Source organism: Pseudorasbora parva, chromosome 12, assembly GCF_024679245.1.
Source record: "Pseudorasbora parva isolate DD20220531a chromosome 12, ASM2467924v1, whole genome shotgun sequence".
Classification (NCBI taxonomy): domain Eukaryota; kingdom Metazoa; phylum Chordata; class Actinopteri; order Cypriniformes; family Gobionidae; genus Pseudorasbora; species Pseudorasbora parva.
In genome coordinates, this window is record NC_090183.1 from 26,929,353 (window position 1) to 26,950,505 (window position 21,153).

Here is a 21,153-nt window from a genome sequence, read left to right on the forward strand (position 1 = left end):
AACAAAATGTCTTCTCACACATGGTCAGATATGCACAACCTGCACAAACACATTTGTGTCATGTATGAAACCGTGGCAATTATTGTTGGCCACTTTGAATGAGCCTTAGTCAGCCAGGTACCAACTTGTCATTAACTGCTCATGGATAAAAATTCAATTCCAGCAATACCATTTTTAAAAATGGTATTATTATACAATACTGCTGCTTGCTGCATGTGAATTAAAATGTGCACAACTGAGTGGTTGGTTTCATGCTATCCATCATGTTGACCTAACTGCCTTTTGGGGGCTTTCTGCATTGTTGGCATATAAATGTCCTTAGGAATCCTTTACAGTATATCCAACCTTACCCAGATATATACAATACACTCCAGTTAAGTAGTTTGTACTAAATCTCAACTGCTTAATTGTTTATTGTCTACAAATGTATATTATAAAACTGTTAGTTCCAGTTCTTGATTCTTGATTCTTGATTCCTATGGTTAAATAGCTGTTTTATACCCAACGGTTCTCTGTACCACTGCACAACACCCTTACGTAACAAATTTAAACATATGTTTGTTCTCATTAATATTGTTCATTGAAGCTTGTATTTTTGTGAGAAAGAGAGAGACTGAGTGTATTAATACCTGCATCCATATTTACCATATTCCTTAAATCAGCACTAGGTAACTTTTCAACCTTCATAATATATTTTCAAGACTCTTGTGATGATAAATCGACTTACAATAGGTTGAATGACATGTCTGCCATAGCTTGATGGGGTCTGTATCGTTTTTAATCGTACTTTTAAACTTCGGGTTTCGGGTAGTAACCCGAGAACAAAAAGAACTACAAAATTCGACTGCTTTACGGCATATACGTCACTTCCACCAACACCTTAAATTCGGACGTGCGAGCCCAACTTTGTTCGTCGGATAATATAGTCATGTCCGAAGCAGCACAGACAAATAAGAAAGAAAAGGTTTTGTTGGAGGAAAGCAATAAGAGGAAACGAAAAAGTGATGGGATTAAAGGCAGGACGAGGATCAACATTGGACCAGCGTTTGCTCGTTGAGCTGAAGGAGGCGTGCCCGACCGATGCTGTCATGCTTGTTATGGTGATTACCTACCACTCAAACATTGAATTGAAGTATATAGATTCTGTAAAACGGTAACCAATAGACTACTATAATGACGCTGGCTTGTAAACGTGAGCATCGTGATTATTTGGCGTTTGAAAAAAATAAAACCCATGAAATTATATTCATATGACATGCTGAAACATATTCCACTGACTCTACCTGGGATGAAGACATTTCACACGCGACGCCAGAAGAACACCTGCATGTGAACTCCTCCTGCAGTTTTCAGGGGAACTGTTAGTGCTGCACCAACCCGCGGGTCCCGCTTCTATAAAGTTATTTGGCCTGCCCCGCACCACTGTATATATTTTTACAACCCGCCCCACACCCGCGACGATTAAATAGACATACGGGGTCCGCGGGTTATGAGACGACCCCCGCATTTCAGGGCTATCAGGGTTGTCATGTCAACAAATGCAGGCGCGATGGCATCCCCTGTTGTAGGATGACAGAGCTTACGACAGTAGTTGAGGACATTAACTACAAAAGTTGCCAGGTGCACGCACGATGGCATCCCCTGTTGTAGGATGACAGAGCTTATGACAGTAGTTGAGGACATTAACTACAAAAGTTGCCAAGTGCTGCTTTAAGGTCAGTCCTATGTCCGATCCAATATCATGTCCTTTTAACATTAAAGGGGTTTTCCTGTGTCCTGACAGTGACAGTTTTCACACAAGTTTTAGTCCTTTAAATATAAAAGTCTTCCTAGGGATCTTAGGTACCTAAAATGTTGTACTTGTTCAATTTTAATCCCTCAAGATGAACATTCGCTGGCGATCTCTCGGTGGTAAGTACTGTGGTCTTATTGATGTTGATCTTCAGGTCGAGTGGAACGGCAAATCTGGCAACGTCGTATCTCAGCATCCAAATTTTAGAACCAAACTATTATGACCATCCAATGATCTAAGAAGCGATAATAATAATGCATTTTATTTAATTGCACCTTTCATGAAACCTAAGGTCACCTCACAATAAAAAATAAAAAACATCACTACACAAAACACACAACAAACACTCTGCATATACAGAAAAAGTAGAGTCAAGACTCAGTAAAACACATTATAAAAAAGCCTGTATAAAAAGATATGTCTTAAGACACGTTTTAAAAGTCAATAAACAATCACTGTTACGGACATTAAGAGGAATGGAGTTCCCATAAGCGGGGGGCAGCATAACTAAATGATCTGGCACCCATGGTAGTTAGTCGAATCCGAGGTACCACAAGAGAAATCAAGATCTGAGAGCAAGTGATGAAGTGTAAACATGAAGAAGTTGAGTAAGGTATTGGGGTGCAAGATTATGAAGTGCCTTGTAAGCAAGTAGCAAGATTTTAAATTCAACTCGATATTTTACCGGAAGCCAGTGCATTTGCTGAAGAACTGGAGAAATGTGCTCAAAAGAAGGTGATCTAGAAAGAACAAGTGCTGCAGAATTTTGAACCAACTGAAGCTTATGTAGCAATTTCAAGGGAACACCTGTGAGAAGAGCATTGCAATAGTCTATACGTGAAGTGACTAATGCATGAATAAGAACTGCTGTATTATCAGTTGAAAGAAAAGGACGGAGACGATTAATATTACTCAAGTGAAAGTATGCAGTCCGCGTTTCAAAGGATAGTGTGCTATCCATGATAACACCCAAACTTTTAACCTGTGAGGAAGGACAGATTGCGTTATTGTCAATGTACAAAGAAAAACAATTAGCTTTTGATAAAACGGATCTAGTGCCAACAAGTAAAGCCTCGATTTTATTACTATTTAGCTTCAAGAAGTTCACTGAAAGCCAATCTTTAATTTAAGCTAAACAGCTGGTTAAAGATGGTGGGGGAAAAGAATCAGTTGGTTTGGCAGACAGGTAAAGTTGGGTGTCATCCGCACAACAATGAAAATTAATGCCATGTTTCCTCAAAATGGAACCAAGAGGAAGCAGATAAATAATAAAAAGAAGTGGGCCCAAAACAGAACCCTGGGGAACACCAGAAGTGACTGTAGATGTTCTTGATTGGAAACTTTTTAATTGAATATGCTGAGTGCGTCCAGATAGATATGACCCAAACCAAGACAGAGCCGTGCCAGCAATCCCAATAGACCCTAACCTATCGAGAAGAATCTTATGTGAAACAGTATCAAAATCAGCACTCAAGTCAAGAAGGACAAGTATGGTCACAGCCCAGAGTCAGCTGCCAGCAATAAATCATTGGTTATTCTGACAAGAGCAGTCTCAGTGCTGTGATGAGGATGGAAGCCAGATTGAAATTTTTCATACAAATTATTATTTGAGAGATATTCATGAATTTGAATTGAAACACACTTTTCCACTACCTTAGAGATAAATGGTAAATTTGAAATTGGGCGAATATTATTAAAATTAAGTGGATCAGACCCTGGTTTCTTAAGTATGGGAGTAATAATAGCAGATTTAAGAGATGGAGGTACTGAACCATAACTAAGTGAAGCATGAACAATTTGAGTAATCAATGGAGACAGGGCTGGTAAACATGCTTTCACTAAAACAGTTGGAAGAGGGTCTAACTGACAAGTCGAAGATTTAGATTTATTTATCAGATTCGCTGTCTCTAAAGTAGTTGGTAGAGTAAAGGTAGAGAAAACAGAGTGGGGAGATGCATGAGAAATAAAATGACAGGAGTCATAATAGAAAGTACCAATAATTGCTGTAAAAAATAATTACGTAATTGCTGGTGTACATTATTAACCTTAGACTCAAAAAACTCATAAAGCGATCACATAATTGGCAAAGGAATCAGGAGGTTGCAGAATATTTTTTACCACGGAGAAAAGAGACCTGGGATTTCCATTACTTACTCCAATTATGTTGGAGTAGTGATCAGATTTAAGATACATTTGGATATGTTCGGCATACATTTCTTTATGAACAGTAAGGCCAGACTTAACATACAACCTTTCTAACCTATGGCCTTTAGATTTAAGTTCACGCAGTTCAGGTGTAAACCAAGGAGCTGAGTGTACAAATGAAATAGTTTAAGTTTTCACAGGTGCAAAATCATCTAAAATCATGTTCAGTCCATTATTGTAATATGAAACTAGTTCATCAACAGTAGAGAAATCCGATTTACTGGAGAAGGTGGCAAGTTCATCAGCAAAAGTAGGCACATCAATGTGCTTAATATTCAATCCAAAATGCGCCAAAACAATCCAAACACGATAGGCAAAGCAAGGCAAGTTTATTTATATAGCACATTTCATACACAATGGCAATTCAAAGTGCTTTACATAAAAGGAATTAAAATATGGATAAAAAATGCATAAGAAAAAGAATACAATGTAAAGAGAATTAAAAATAATAAACCAAAGAAAAGAACAAAGGTAAACTAAAAGAATTTAGAAAATGATGCATAGATAAGGTGCAGTCAGTCAGACGTACAGTGGCACAGTGCTCATTCAGTAAACGCACAGCTAAACAGATGTGTTTTGAGTCTGGATTTAAATGTGGCTACTGTTGGAGCACATCTGATCTGTTCAGGAATCTGGTTCCAACTACGGCTGGCATAATAGCTAAAAGCAGACTCTCCTTGCTTTGAGTGAACTCTTGGTATTTCTAACTGATTTGATCCTGCTGATCTGAGTGATCTGTTGGGTTTGTATTTAATCAACATATCTGCAGTGTATTTAGGTCCTAGCTCATTGAGATATTTATAAACAGTAGTACTTTAAAATCGGTTGTGTATTAAGTAATCCAAAGGAGATGTTGTTTTTACCAAAGTCGTTGCCAACCGATCTGGCCAGGTTGGTAAATACACTGTGATCAACAGTCCGAGAGGGCCTCTTCTGTGAGTGTGGTTTAGATGACCAAATAACCTTATTTGACAGGAGTCATCAATGTTATAACTCCGCCGAGACCCGCGATGTATATATTTCCGACGTGGTATGTACACAATATCCAAGGGAAGATGTCTAGCTGACGGTAGATTAAAAGGATGCAGACGGAGCTGAATAATTTCCGCCCCCAAATACTGAAGCATCGTCCATACCACAGAATGGTATACAGCAGAAAGGACAACCCAGATGTAGTTCATCCGCACCAGTAGCTCAGTGATCCTCATAGTTGATCCCTGTGCCAGAGGTACCACGAAGAACAGTCAGTAACCGGCAGGCAAACCGGCAGCCTTGGCAAAATCACACTGTAAAAAAATATTGTTGGTTTAACTTAAAAAAATAAGTAACCTGGTTGCCTTCGAATTTTGAGTTTAGAGTTTATTGAAATTAAAAATTCCAATCAACCATTCAGATTTGAGGGACAAGTTTACAGTTTATGACACATTTAAGCTTAAAACCACCTAACTATGGTTTTAAGCCTAAATGTGTCATAAACTGTAAACTTGTCCCTCACATCTGAATGGTTGATTGGAATTTTGTTCCACGATCAACAAAGATGTTGATCCAGGAACTTGTACTTGGTGAAGATTTTATAAACATTAACATCATGTTTTTTGTTAAGCTGCTGTGAAAAGCATTATACAAATAAATTCTATCTAATCTATAATAAATTAAACCGAATCTTTGAAAGTTTGCCAGAGACAATGCAAGCTTCGTTCTAGAGTTGTCCTGATCTGCTCTTTTGTGCAATAGAAATTTTATACTTATCACAATCAAACTGAATCACACAAAAAAGGTCAATCCTCTTTACTGCAGACGTCCACGATGTGTTCCTCAGGTCCCACTGATTTGTGGACCTATTGATCCATCAACTGCCCACAGGGAGCTACAACTGAGAAGACTAGGGGCCTCCTGGATAAAAGCACACACAAAATCGATACGAAAAATGTATATGTAATGTCCTACTTACACATCAGGAATAATAAATAACAAACTTGACAAGAGTGCACATACATACCATTATGCAAATGTTCGCACAAGCATACCTACACTCTGTGTAGTTGGTATTCATAATAGGCAACTGAGGTGAAATGAACAGATGGTTTAAAAAACATACTGAATTCAACAGTCACACTCAGAAGGCAATTTCAAGCAATCGCTGGTTTTACAAACGTAATCGACACAATTGACTGCACTCATATTGCACTAGTGGAGAATGAATTTGCTTTCAACTACAAAAGGCACTTTCTTTCCATTAGTGTTCAAGTAATCTTGAGGTGTTGTGAGGTGGCCCGAGCCAGTGCATCATTTTATCTTACAATAATGTTGGCAACCCATCTCTACATTTAAATTCGTTGTGATTGGTCGAGGATATCTAGTACAAAACAAATATTGTAGTATATTGTTGTAATAAAATTGCTGGGTCTGTTGCTGTGGGATTTATTTTGAATCATTTGCTCACCCCGATGTTGTTCCGAGCATGTATGATTTTTCTTTCTTCACAAATAATGTTATTAAGAAGAATGTTTTAAATGCTTCATCACGGGTAGCCTGGCTCTGCCCTTCTATGTACTTCCACTCAATTTTCATTTTCAGAAAATTGAGATGTCAGATCCAGAGTGGCTCAGGGCAGATCCAATAGTTTTAAATTTCAACAGAGTACCCACCTTCGCGGAAGAAATGCTTGTCAATGGAGAGTGGCCAGACTCTCTGTGCAAATGAGATGTACGAGAGTCTGGTTAGACCAGGCTACATTACGGGGGCTGTCGAGTGCCAAAAGGACACAATTCCAATTCCTTAAAAGTTGTATGACTATGTAATTAATTGGAAAGACTAAAAGAGCTTTAAGTGAATTTAGGCAACAAAAACTTTTAATAGAATAAAAAAATGGATTTTCAGTTTGGGATTTGCTTAACATTAAAGTGTTAATTTATTAATGTTTTTTTTTTTTTTTTAGATTAATTTTAAGTGAGCATTAGAGGATGACAAAAGTAATATAAATGTACAAATAATGAAAACGAACATGGAAAGTTACTGTAAATATCCAGCCAGTATAAATCCAATATAGAACAACAGCAATAGGCCTGCAATAATTTAAAAAAATTGGCCAATAAACAATATTGTACTGATTTATAGCACATCTCTTATTTTCATGTGAGGAACAAATATAGATGTAATCTGTTATTCACTAGAGTTCATCATCAGAGAATAATAATAAATAAAACAAATATTATTATTTTATTTTTTATATATATTGTTTTCTGAATTGATGGTCAGGAGCCATACTCTGTCAGCGTAATATGTGTAATATATCATAACGAGTAGCCAGTCCCAGAACAGAATGATCATGTATAGCAGTTATTACCCTTATCAAACTGACAGGCAGAACATAACGGCCATTTGTTTTAATCTAGACCACATTTTCTGATGATTCTCAGGACGGTATCAAGAACGCATTTATATTTGCCATGCACATAAACAGCCTTATTTCCACTCAGTTTCAGCATCTGATTTTATTTTGTTCTTACATAATTTTCCTTTTTGTCATAACAGGCGACAATTGGAATCGACTTCCTGTCAAAAACCATGTATTTGGAGGACAGAACGGTAAGCAGTCTACTATGTTCTAACACTGTAAATCAAATGCACTAGTGTTTTGTCTACTCAGTGTCAAATGAGAAGATTTTTAATGTAACCATACTGTATATCAAGAGCTTTTTTTATTATAGCAGTTGGGTTGCTGACAGTTTATAGCTGGAAGCTCATGTATAAAGAAAATAGATTGTATCGTCTAGAGATTCCTGTGAGTTTATAACCCAGAAATGATTTCATGACCTTCAGCGGAACAGTTTGGTGTGATTTTATGAGGTCACATTGATCCACCTCCTTGCTTGGCTCTGCATATGTTAATATCATTGTGTGTATATGTGTGTTTGAGAGGCTAAATCATTTGACTGTTCAGTTGGGGATATCTGACTTGCAGGTTCGGTTGCAGTTGTGGGACACGGCAGGCCAGGAACGTTTTAGGAGCCTTATCCCGAGCTATATAAGAGACTCCACTGTAGCTGTGGTGGTGTATGACATTACAAGTGAGTGTCACACACTGAACACACACACACACACACACACACACACACACACACACACACACACACACACACACACACACACACACACACACTTCAATAATCAAACCTCCTTATAAAATACATTTCCAAGTGGAAAAAATATAAGCAGTTAAAACATGACTACAGCTGCCCGGTTTGCCAATTTGAGATATGAATGATCAAATACTAATTTCTCCCAGTAAAGTATAATAATAATAATAATAATAATACATTTTTATTTATTTATAATGCACTTTATATTTAACTAAATCTCAAAGTGCTAAAAGTATATGTTATAGGTCTGTCTTTAACACTATAACCAGATAGATGCATCCCGAAGATGTAAGAAGCAGCTCAATAAAAAATGACATTTTTATTGTCCATAAGCTCCAGTGTGACTTCAAGAGCCAGAGTTAGAGGTGCACATGACTCTATTAATATGACCAGAAAATATAAACCCTGATTTTATAGGTAAAGCAGTCAGTTTCACCTTGAAGCAGAGGCAAGTTCACTGATGTCAGGCTGCACACGAGCAGGCATAAATGTCATAATAAAACCTCATAATCAAAAATAATCTCTATCCAGCCATCTGCCATCGTAGTCTTGGTATACTGCGTAATTACTTTATCAGTTACTTTTACTTCATGGTAAACAATAGCTGGAAATTATTTAGCGTATTTTAAAATTTGGGAAAAATTATACAGCAATAATAACATTTGACCAATTAGAGCAGAGTAGCTTTGGAAAGGCAGGGCTTAGAGAGACTGAATCTTCGAACAAATCATTTTCAGACTCTTTGAGAAAATGAAATAGTTTTTTGACCTTTGCAGGTAAACCTGTTATAGGAGACCTCCAAAACAAAACCTTTAAAATAGTACTTACATTTCTTTTTGAAAAATGATAATTAAAATGTTCTAGTTTTAACAGTCAGTTTGATAAAATAACTAATTAATCGCACATAAAAATAAAAATGTGGATAAATCTATTTTCACATTTAATATCCAAATTAATGTAGAAAGAAACAATATTTAAAATATTTGTTTAATTGCATTTTTTTTAATTAAATACTATATTGGCAGTATCACGGATTCCACTGATTATTCTATAAATGGATTTATTAAAATGAAAATAAGTTTCTATTAAAATAAGGAATTACAGCTATTTGACATTAAGGTGTAATACAGTAGAAGCCTAAACTACAAATGATCATATTTTCACATCTATGAACATTTACAGGACATTACAAATAATATAACTATTAATAATTTAAATAATTTTAGTGAACTTAAAACGGTATTCAACAATATGCTGGGTACACCTAGACTATCTTCGGTCGGCCATTTGCTTGCTTCGCGGAGCTGGTGAGCAGTGCACAGATACTGTAATGCCTGGCAAAAGATGTGGCAAAAAGCATATATTTCAGGAAATGGAAAAACACAAACTACATTAAACAGACCAATAAGTATCAATTACAGAATTAGAAATGTTGATTATTTCACGTTTTTCCCTACTTACCACTCTCTGTCTCTGTTTTTCTCTATGAAGATGTGAATTCGTTCCAACAAACTTCCAAATGGATCGATGATGTGAGAACGGAGAGAGGAAGTGATGTCATCATCATGCTGGTGGGCAATAAAACAGATCTGGCAGATAAGAGGTGAGTTCTTTCATTCCTTCTCACACGATTTCATTATTAAGCTGCTGCTTAACAAGGCTGTTTCACTCACCAGAGTGTGAATCGAAGTTGACAGTTTCATTAAAGAGATTCTCTGAAAAACAAGGAGGGATACTTTTTTTTTCTCACTTTAGACTTCTGGGAAAGAAGTCTGACAGATCATTTGAGACTTGCCCTAAAATGATCTAACCCTGACATTGTTGAGGAACAAAATAGAGCCACTTAACTCTGATAACTAGCATTAACTTAAGCATAACTATTACTTACTTACTGCATTTTTCTGAAGCATAGAACATTTCAAGTAGCAAGCTTCCTTTTTCCAACCTGTATGGAGTAATACAATGAGACAAAACACTATATCACTGATATGTGTTTCTCTGGGGCCGAGTGGATGGAGGAAATGGAGAAAATGCTGCTGTTCATCACTTTTTCTACTCAACTATACAGAATAACAAGCATATATGCAGCATTAATTTGAAATATATGCAGTACACTATGATGCAAAAGTTTGGTGTTAGTAGATTTTTCTTATTAATACTTTTTTTTACACATTAAATTGATCTAAGTAACAGTAGAAACATTTATAAGTCCATATCATACACCCGTCGCAATGTGACGGCAGGCGCGATCCAATTTTGTTTACTAGTTTCAGCCCTATGCAGTTATCATTTTCACGTCCAGTTGGTTACATAGAAAATGCATTTGTGCCCATCTGTTCACCCATGCACATGCAGGTCTGAAGACGAGTTGTGTTCAGGTGCATTTTTGTTGAGTTGCTATTTTGAGGCAACAGAAAACAACAACAAAAACCTGGTCTAATTTCAATAGTGCAGTATTTTCTGTGTTATTTAAATGACGCATTAGTAATATGTGTATATAGGCTGGTGCACAACATGCGTACACACTGCTTATTACACACACGGATGCGCAGCAGCAAACAAACATTTTAAAATATCAAAAATAAAAGGACAATGTAAAAGATTATTATTGTGAACATAAAGATAAAAATGATAAAAAATTAAATATTAAGCAGCACAACTGTTTACAACATTTCTAATAATAAGAAATGTTTCTTGAATAACAAATCAGCATTTCATAAAGCTACACTGTGTAACTTTTTTAGTTTATTCTTAGCTAAAAACACTTAGTTCTTTCAAAAATATATGTGCTCATTAATGTATATTTACTTCTTTCAAGTAGTAAAGTATTTTCGTAAGTTTATAATACGCCATTGAAAATACATACGGGTGAGGGGTTCGTATGCCGGTCGCCATGTTGCCCCTCCATCTTGAAAGTACATTAGCCAAAGAGGGACAAACCCATAAATTCAATCATCGCCTTTCGCGTTTTAACACTCGATGGCAGTCATGAACGAGGTCGAACAGGAAGCCATGTTAATCTTTGACTAAATAGGCCACCATAGGAGTTCAAACGAAATCAGAATTGGGAGGAACAGAAACTAATGTTCACTGGATTGTCATATACAGTTTTCACCGCTAGATGAGGGAAAATATCACACAGTGTAGCTTTAAAGATTTTGTAAACTGCTGAAAATCACAGTAATAAATTACATTTCTTTCACATTTCTAAAAAAAAAGTCTAAAAGTAAAAAACAGTTCTTTTAAATTGTAATACTTTTCACAATATTACTTTTTTCATTATAGCTTGACTGTAGTAAATCTACATTCAGTTGTGAATAGCTTGTAGTGTTTTTGAAAGTACAGCTGCTCCCAGCCCATCCTTTTTTAAAAGACTTCCACTCATGCTTTAATCAATACAAAACCTGAATGTATAGCCATCGGCCCTAATATTAGAAAAAATATGTGGATGGGAACAGGTCTGTCTGAAATCACTTTTATAAAAAGAAATGTCAATGTCAAATGCTTCACCATAGCCAACAGTTCAGAGAAACATGCCATTAAACAAATTAAACTTTTGTATGAAATGGGCATTTTATGCTTCACTAGTCCCTCAGAGACGTGGGAGCTCAGGATAAATACAGCTCAGTCTCTTTCTCTCTTGTCATTTTCCTCTCTCTAACTGTGTGCATCCCGAAGGGAGGTCAGTTTTTCCTCTGAATAATAACGTGCCTCTATAGTTTTCATCCTCCATTGCACCTTCTGAGCAAAGAACCGGTTATCCATACTAATTAACCGGTTATCCACCAGCAGCCATATCACCCTGTAGCCCAAGACTGGTTTCCCACTGAAGCTAAGCAGGGCTGAGCCTGGTCAGTACCTGGATGGGAGACCAACTGGGAAAACTAGGTTGCTGCTGGTAGAGGTGTTAGTGAGGCCAGCAGGGGGCGCTCACCCTGTGGTCTGTGTGGGTCTTAACACCCCAGTATAGTGATGGGGACACTATACTGATAAAGAGCACCGTCCTTCGGATGAGACGTTAAACCGAGGTCTCGACTCTCTGTGGTCGTTAAAAATCCCAGGATGTCTTTCGATAAAGAGTAGGGGTGTAACCCCGGCATCCTGGCCAAATTTGCCCATTGGTCTCTGTCCATCATGGCCTCCTAATAATCCCCATATCCTGATTGGCTTCATCACTCGGTCTCCTCTCCACCAATCAGCTGGTGTGTGGTGGGCGTTCTGGCGCAATATGGCTGCCGTCGCATCATCCAGGTGGATGCTGCACATTGGTGGTGGTTGAGGAGATTCCCCCCTTCAATGTAAAGCGCTTTGAGTGCCTTGAAAAGCGCTATATAAATCGAACGCATTATTATTATTATTATTATTAATTTACAGCTCTTAGTCTTAGGAGACTTTAAAATAACAAAACAATTTTTAGAAACAACCGTTTTTTTTTTTAGAAACAAGACAGGTTATTACAATTAAATAGAACATGATTGTTTATCTGCAGATACCATTTGGTTTTTTATATTTTAATGAATTTTGTATAGGCTTAGGAGGAGTCCACTCTGCAAATAGCTTTGAGGACACTATATGTATTGCTCGCATATAAATTGCATATACACTACCATAAAAAATGGGGGTTGGCATGCATTTTGTAATGTATTTGAAAGAACCTTTACTCTCTCAGAGGCTGCATTTTTTTTAATCAAAAATAAACGCAATGAAGATTAAATCATTAATTTTAAATATTAAATCTTTCTAATATGCTGATTTGCTGTTGAAGAAACATTTCTTATTATTATGTTAAAACACATTTTTGTGATACACTATTTTAACATTCTTGGATGAATAGAAAGTATTAACAGAACTAACTGTAACAATGTACATATGTTCACTGTATTTTTTTTGTATTGCATTGCTTAAGAAAAGTATTAATTTCTTTTTAAAATAAAACTGTTTATGGAATATTGCTTCACACGTTTTACTGAATCACATTATAACAGGTCTTTTGCACTTCAGTTAATTTACATTATACTCAGATTTGTAAATCATGTAATTTACATTTTACTATAATATTTTTATATAGTACAATTTGCACTTCTAATCCTTTCAATGTTTATGTACCTAGAGTTAAATCTAAACCCATCTGCTCTCAAATGAGGAATTTGCATACTAATGCACTTAGTCATTCGAGTGATATATGCTTTAGATTTTCTTAAATTTTTTGCAAATGTATTTTGTTTGTTGTAAATGTAAAAGTTTGTCACTTTGTTATTCACGTTTCATGACATGTTTCTGTTCTTGAGGTCAGAGAGTAAACATGACTTTGCAGAAAATTAGCTTTTGAAAGAACCTGTGATTGTTTGTAATATGTCACCATGGTGATCAATACTGCATGCTAAGGTAGAGCTGAACTCAACTCAACTCACTATTGTAATGTGTTTTAATATGAGCGCTATGCAGGGTTTGTTTCCAGGACGACTGTGATGGAATTTGGCAGGTGGAGGTGGCTGATGTAACAAAGTAACAGGCTGATAATGGAGCCAGTTATCTTTATGCTGACATTAAACATCTCCACTGCTGGAAGAGACAGGGGATTTTCTCAGCTTTCAGTTTAGTATGGTGACATCAAGACTTCAGTTCATGTGTTAATGAGGTTCAAAGGTGGCATTCCCCTATCCCCTATGCATTCAGCTAGTGTGCCATATCGTCTTGACTCTTCTGATGGGTCCAAATCTCTCTCTGCTCTCTAACACTGAGACACAGCCCATTTCTGAGGTACGAGGGGCACTTTCTGGCATTCCCACATAAACTAACATTCTGGGATCACTGACTGACACTCGTGTTTCTTTTTAAACCTGTTATACATTTTTGTTCCATTAAGATATCAGACGGATAAAACAAATAATTAAGATTCTGCACTATTGACTTAAAGTCACTAATCAAATTTGACATTGATCATGTGAAAAAAAAAATAGTAAAAAGATAAGATTTCTTTGCTTTCATTGAACCATAATAATATAATATAATATAATATAATATAATATAATATAATACAATATAATATAATATAATATAATATAATATAATATAATATAATATAATATAATATAATATAATATAATATAATATAATATAATATAATATAATATAATATAATAATTATATTATATTATATTATAAATAAAAAGTAATAACATTATTTTTATTAATGAATATTTAATAATAAATGTTTGCATTAAATTGGTCAAATGTTACCGACTACACTTGATATATATATATATATATATATATATATATATATATATATATATATATATATATATATATATATATATATATATATATATATATATATATATATATATATATATATATATATATATATATATATATATATATATATATATATATAAAATAAATTCTGTTCTTTTGAACTTTGTATTCAAAAAATGTATACAAATTTGTCAGAGTGGTCATGTGAAACATTTTTTTGTAAAAAGATCAGATTTCCTTGCTTTCACTGAACCATAATATATTATATATAATTAATATTGTTTTGATTGTTTTATTGATTATAATATAATAACTTTTTTTATTAATAATCATTTTATTTTTTTTAAGCACAGATGCATTCAATTGGTCAAAAGTTACAGACCTTTACATTATTACAACAAAAAACAAATATTTAAAATAAATTCTGTTCTTTTGAACTTTTTATTTATCAAAAAATCCTTAAAAGATCAATGACAACGTCCACATAAAGTTATAACAGCACAACTGTTTTCACTGTTATAATACATATAGAAATGTTTCTTGCGCACCAGATTAACATATCAGAATGATTTCTGATGGATCATGTGACTGAAAATCACAGGAATAAATTACATTTTACAAACAATTCTTAAAAATTGTAATAATATTTTCACAATGTTAATGTTTTACTGGGAGTTTTTTTAATCACATAAATGCATCTTTTATGAGCACAAGATCTTTCAAAAATATATATTTTTAAACACTTACCAGCCTTAAATGTTTGATATCATATAAACCTGAAGACTTTATTTGTTTTATAGTAAAATGTCAGAACTGCTCTTTTTCATAAAATGAAAGAAGATATTATAACTCCAAAAAGCACAATAAAAGTATTTCATCCCATTTCCAAGTAAGAAAATGATGAAAAATCAATAACATTATGAAATTCAATAACAGTGTGGCAGCTTTTAAAGCTGTGATATTAGATTACTTTTCATGATGTTAGTCAACACTCCTTGTTCTGTTGCATGATAGTGGAATACTATTTGGTAAGCAGTTTCAGGACAGTATAACACTGTCTTTAGAGCAAAAGATGGCACTGAATTAGTTACTGTAAATAAGACAGACACTGTGGGATTTCTCTAATGGTGGCAAAATGCCCTTGAGAGGATTAAAGTGTTTGTGGCATGGATGACGGAAAGTGCAATGTAATTTTTGTGCCAGAGGAAGTGAAAGGTTATGCCGAGTCTGGCAGTCATCATCTTGGATGGTAGCCCTGTACCTTGACATTGAAGACATATTTTGCACTCACAAGGAAGGCTCATTCTCTTGTAGTAGAGACCTACTGTACTACTGCATTTATGGCAATGGTGACAATGTGTTGTTAACTTCATGTGCACTTTGTTACACAATGCTAGTAGTGTACTATATTTATTATTTTCCAGCTGCCCCTGTTGTAACTCTGGATCTGCAATCGGGATTGGACGGCTGAGGCGGCAGTTAAATGATTGGAGGCGGATCCTCTGTCACAGTATAGTGAGTGTGTCCGTGCAAAGGAAAGATATTAAAAACCTTGGATCAGACTGTTGCCATGGCGCCCAGTAATAAGTCAGGAGTGAGAAACCTGTCAGAACATTTGCCACTATAATATGATATAAAGCAGTGATTCTCAATTGGTTTGGCCATGTAGTACCCACATTTTTCCATGATTATCAAACTAGTTATGAAATTCATTGGTACACTGTAAAAAGATAACTGTGAAAAATACAGCAACTTGCTGGCAGCAATTTGCTTGTAAGTTGCTGTATTTCATTTCACAGTATTCTTACTGTAAATATAATCGCAGTAACTTTTTAATTACTGTAAAAAAAATGTACAGTAATAATCACAGTACTGTATTTTATAATTATACTGTAATCAGGATTACTGCATTAATTTTGTGTACTGTAAAATAAAGACACTGTCACAAATGCCATTTATTTTCTCACTTTTAATTTCAAAAATTCATAAAAAAAATAGTATAGCATAATTTGTTCAATGTTACAATTTATCTGTACATTTTTTATTTCATCACTTTTCTGAACATACAAAAAAACACTTTTCTGAACAAACAAAATCAATATTTATTAAAATGTTTGGATAAAATTACAAATGTATAAAAATGTAATTATTTAAAAACAGCAGGATTTCAAATCTATATATTTTCTGAACATATAAATTTTTTTCAATAAGTTAACATTTCTCTGTGAACAATTTATTTCATTTCAGCACTTTTTTGAGCAAACAAAACAATCAATATGTATTCAAATGTTTGGGTAAAATTACAAATCTATAAAAATTAAATGATTTAAAGGGATAGTTCACCCAAAAATTTCAATTGTGTCATCATTTACTCACCAGACAGTTGATGGGTCCCATTGACTTCCTTAGTAGAAAAAAAATACTAAGGAAGTCAATGGGACCCATCAACTGTCTGGTTACCGACATTCTTCAAAATATCTTTCTTTGTGTTCAGCAAAAGAAAGAAATTCATACAGGTTGAGGGTGAGTAAATGATGACACAATTGAAATTTTTGGGTGAACTATCCCTTTAAAAACAGAAGGATTTCAAACCTGAATATTGTTTTTCTCCAATAATGTTTTTTTTCCATAACTATTATTCTTTTAAAACTTGACCTGGACTTCCTGGGCCTGAGTCTTCTGCCCTGTAGAAGAAGAAATTCATTATTAATGTAAAAGTTTAAAAGTAAGACAGATGGGTTGATGACATACACATAAAGTTTTAAATAAATATTAGTATTTTTTATATGCTTTGTTGGTGGTTTGTGGAGTAGCATCCCCCGGGGCTGATATTTTTTTATAGCTTTACAAAAGATGTAAAATGTAAATGTATTTTCGTTAACACAAACTGTAACATCTGTAAAAATAACAACCTATTTTTAAAAGATAAAATGTAAATATTATGGAGTTGCAACTCGACTCTTATTAGACAGAATTGGTTTCTGTCATTTGCCATTACTTTAATATTTAATAACTGTCTACATGAATATTATAAAATTGTACATGAATATCCCACATTTCTGCCACAATACCATGTTTGCAGTTACTGATACAACAGTGAAATTTATGTTTGTGAGTTCTGAATGGAAAAGTATTCTAACTGGCTGGTGTTGTCACACAATGTTCCTCCTGTTTTTCATGTCAGTGTTGTTGAATCACCTTGTGTTGACGCTGTAAAACTGCCTGATTTGAAAATGATGCTTGGCAGGCCTAAAGGGATAGTTCACTTTAAAATGAAAATGCTATTATCACATACTCAACCTCAAGTTGTTTCAAATCTGTATGAATTTCTTTCTCCTGCTGAACACAAAAGAGGATATTTTGAAGAATGTTGGTAACCAAACAGTTAACTGGAGCCAGTGACTTCCATAGTATTTTTTTTTTACTATTATGGAAGTCACTGGCTCCAGTTAACTGTTTGGTTACCAACATTCTTCAAAATATCCTCTTTTGTGTTCAGCAGAAGAAAGAAATTCATACAGGTTTGAAACAACTTGAGAATAAATTTTAAAATGAACTATCCCTTTAATAGACAAGTTGCTGGCCACCCCTGACTTTCAATCACCATTTAAAGGTATTCAAGGTAACAATTAAAAGTCTCACCTGGAATTAGTTGTTCTGCCAGTCATACTCGATGAAGTCCCTGATGACCACCTTCCCAGTTTGTCTGCTAATCTGGACCTTTGAATTGCACTCGCTGTGCTCTGGGTTAATTCTGACGAAGAATCTGAAAATAAAAACATTAGGCTATGCATTACCCTATCCAAGAAAAAATACCTATTTTTTTTCTATTGGATCAGTAACAACTAGAGATTTTTGGAATGTAAGTGCAAGATGCTTTATATGTGAAGTAACCCTTAATATTGGCATCTATTGTGTATGTTGAGTGCTTGGATCTTACCGAGCATGATGAGTCTGGGAGTGTTTGGCAGGAAATCTGAGCCTTAGCGTTTGCTTGGGTGGAAGTTTCTTGTAACACAAAATAAAACGAAAACACAGTTTTAGAAATCACAAGTTCAATATTCATAAGAGAAAGTGTGTGGCAATACTGTAAAAAATTACAATTTCAAATAATTTTTATTTAAAGCTAACGTAGCTACTATTTAATAAAATAAAAGACGTTATAAATGTAATTTCGCCAGATAAGACAAATATTAATACAATATATGCTCCCAAAAGTCGGGAATGGCACTCTATTAACAATCTAACTTATAGTTTCTGCAGCTTGAAGGCAATGAAGTTCAGAAAAATCATGAAATTATAAAGAATATGTTATTGTTAAGTAACGTAGCTTAACAGATAACGTTACCTCTAGCTGGCTGCGTTTTCTCGGCCCGCTTAACTTCAATGTCTGATTCCTCGAGATACCCTATTTGGATTCCTCAGGCGGCAACAGCAAGCATGAAGAGAAAAGAAACGAGAGATTATTAAACGGCTACCGCGCCAATAAATACAAAAAATTACACCATTTTAAATTAATGTCATTTCCCAATGCTAACGTTAGTCTTTAATCAAATTAAAGACGTTAAAAATGTAATGTTGCCGGATAAGACACATCTTAATACAGCCTATAGCCCATGTATGCTCCCACAAGTTTGAATAGCATTTTACCAATCTAGTTTCTGGGGGTTTCCATTCAGAAAAATCATGATTAATCACTATGAAAAATATGTTAAGTTAGGCCTAACGTACATACCTCAGCTGCGTTTGCTTTCAGCTCGAGAGTCGAGACCGTCGAGAGTCGGCAGGCTTTGGCTCACTGCCTCACGCGCATGTGGTGACAGGAAAAAAAGCGATCACATTATGTGACGGATCAGCACCAAAAGAGATCACATCCACAATTTAATTTTTATTTAACAATACTATCCTTCTATAAATTAATGACGTTATCAAATGTTGCCAGACTAGAAAATATATCGAAATCATGCAGAAATATTTGTGGAAATAAAATTATAAAATGCACACACAGCATGAGACGAGTTTACTAGAAAGTGTGCCGCTCATTACTCTTTTCTCTCTCAGTGCACTCTTAAAGTTGAACAAACAGTTGACTTTACAAGAGTAAACTTTGGAAATACATTATGTTACCTTTCTGAAGTAAAAATTCGGATGAAAGTGGGGAATCTCGTAGCTTTCCTTGGCTGAAAAAAAAAATATTCTAGAAAATGCTGTATTGTGATTCACAGGAGAGAAAAAAAATACTGTAGAATTTACTCGCCATTGAAAAAAGACCATGATGCTTTGCAGATCTACAGCAACATGCTGTATACAGGTTCTACAGTAAGAATTTTCTCATTTTACAGTAATAATGCTGTGAAAACTACAGATATTGGTTACAGTGTAGGCTACTTTTTGTAATTTTATAACTTATAAAGTAACTACAAAGTTGCATCCTTGTAATTTAGTTTGCTGATAGTGAAGTGATAGACACTGCGAGCGCATAATAATGTCTGACAGGATATGCAAAGTTTGTCTTTCTGAGGTGAGAGACTTTTTTTATTTTGTGACAAGCTATGAAAGTAATTATAAAAAAAATAACGACATAGCCTGAAAACATAATCTTATCTGATAGCAATTAATGAATCAGGACAACACTATACTAATAAAAAACTAATAAACTGTGAAAAGAGTCAACAGCTTTCACGCACGTCTTTCAAAATAAAAGTGTGGCATCAGAAAAAACATTTAGCATTTTTATTAAAGAGTGAAGCCATCCTGCCTCCACATTGGTATTCCCTATATTCCCTCACATTCTATTAAATTAATAGTAAGTCATCTAATTTTAATGAGAAAGCGTTACCCTGTCAGCGTTTTTATATCTGATGTCTCCCTGTACATTCTTACGATGCAAATCATAAACATTAAATATAATGTTCAAAGTATTAATTCATGTACATACATATATCTTAAAAACCATTTATGTTGGAGTGAGGCGCTGCTTATCGGGTGATTTTGGCTGTGATGTTAGATACTGCCCAAACGAAAGCCAAACATTGAGCAAATGAATCTTTATTAATTCATGTGCATCCATACTCTTGTTTTCTTCATAGCAAAATGGCATTAATGCACAAAGGAAATAGTAGATGGTATACATAAACTGAACATTGTAACGTGTGAGCAATCCTGTGCGCACATGAAAAATTTCTTGTGTGCATGCGTGTATATTTTTTTATTTTTACAAAGGTCCCTTTAGGCTCTAAAGGGACCTTTTGAGAACCCACCAGTTGAGAACCACTGGTATACGTTACTAACTATATAAAAACAATAGAAGTCTATGGAATGTCTCCTATGTGTGTGTGTGTGTGTGTGTGTGTGTGTGTGTGTGTGTGCGTGCGTGCGTGCGTGCGTGCGTCTGTACATGTGTATGTGCTTGTTTTTGTGAAATATCATGACACAAATGTGTATAATGACATGGGTATGACATAGGTATTACAAGGAGAGGGTGAAATATGAGGACCTTACCCATGTCTCCATTTTTCACAAATGCTTATAAATTATACAGAATGAGTTTTTTTGAGAAACTAAAAATGCAGAATGTTTCCTGGCAGGGGCAGTGTAGGGGGATAGATATGGTTTGTACAGTATAAAAACCATTACGCCTATGGAATGTCCCCACATTTCACAAAAACAAACGTGTGTGTGTGTGTGTGTGTGTGTGTGTGTGTGTGTGTGTGTGTGTGTGTGTGTGTGTGTGTGTGTGTGTGTGCGCCTGTTTAT

The 21,153-nt window shown here is 34.8% G+C and overlaps 1 protein-coding gene, 1 long non-coding RNA gene and 1 pseudogene across 8 annotated transcripts in view; 2 read left to right on the forward strand and 1 right to left on the reverse strand.

Moving 5' to 3' along the window:
• Positions 1-21,153, forward strand: part of rab6ba (RAB6B, member RAS oncogene family a) — a 142,796-nt gene that overhangs the window by 97,005 nt on the left and 24,638 nt on the right. Inside the window, exons 3-5 of one of the 2 annotated variants that reach the window (XM_067459616.1) lie at positions 7,532-7,585; positions 7,941-8,067; positions 9,631-9,742. In XM_067459616.1, coding sequence (XP_067315717.1) covers positions 7,532-7,585; positions 7,941-8,067; positions 9,631-9,742 — 293 coding nt within the window. The remainder of the gene's footprint in view (positions 1-7,531; positions 7,586-7,940; positions 8,068-9,630; positions 9,743-21,153) is intronic. The other variant, XM_067459617.1, reaches the window with a different exon arrangement.
• On the forward strand, positions 11,924-12,040 carry LOC137094675 (5S ribosomal RNA; annotated as a pseudogene).
• On the reverse strand, positions 16,997-19,775 carry LOC137093579 (uncharacterized). Of its 6 annotated transcripts, none has more exons than XR_010908512.1 (6): positions 19,525-19,775; positions 19,133-19,195; positions 18,746-18,787; positions 18,338-18,405; positions 18,040-18,163; positions 16,997-17,081 (listed from the first exon to the last, which is right to left on the reverse strand). It is a non-coding gene; the product is annotated as an uncharacterized lncRNA (long non-coding RNA). The 6 variants fall into 6 exon arrangements; XR_010908514.1 differs by having other exon boundaries at positions 18,746-18,794; XR_010908510.1 differs by having other exon boundaries at positions 18,746-19,195.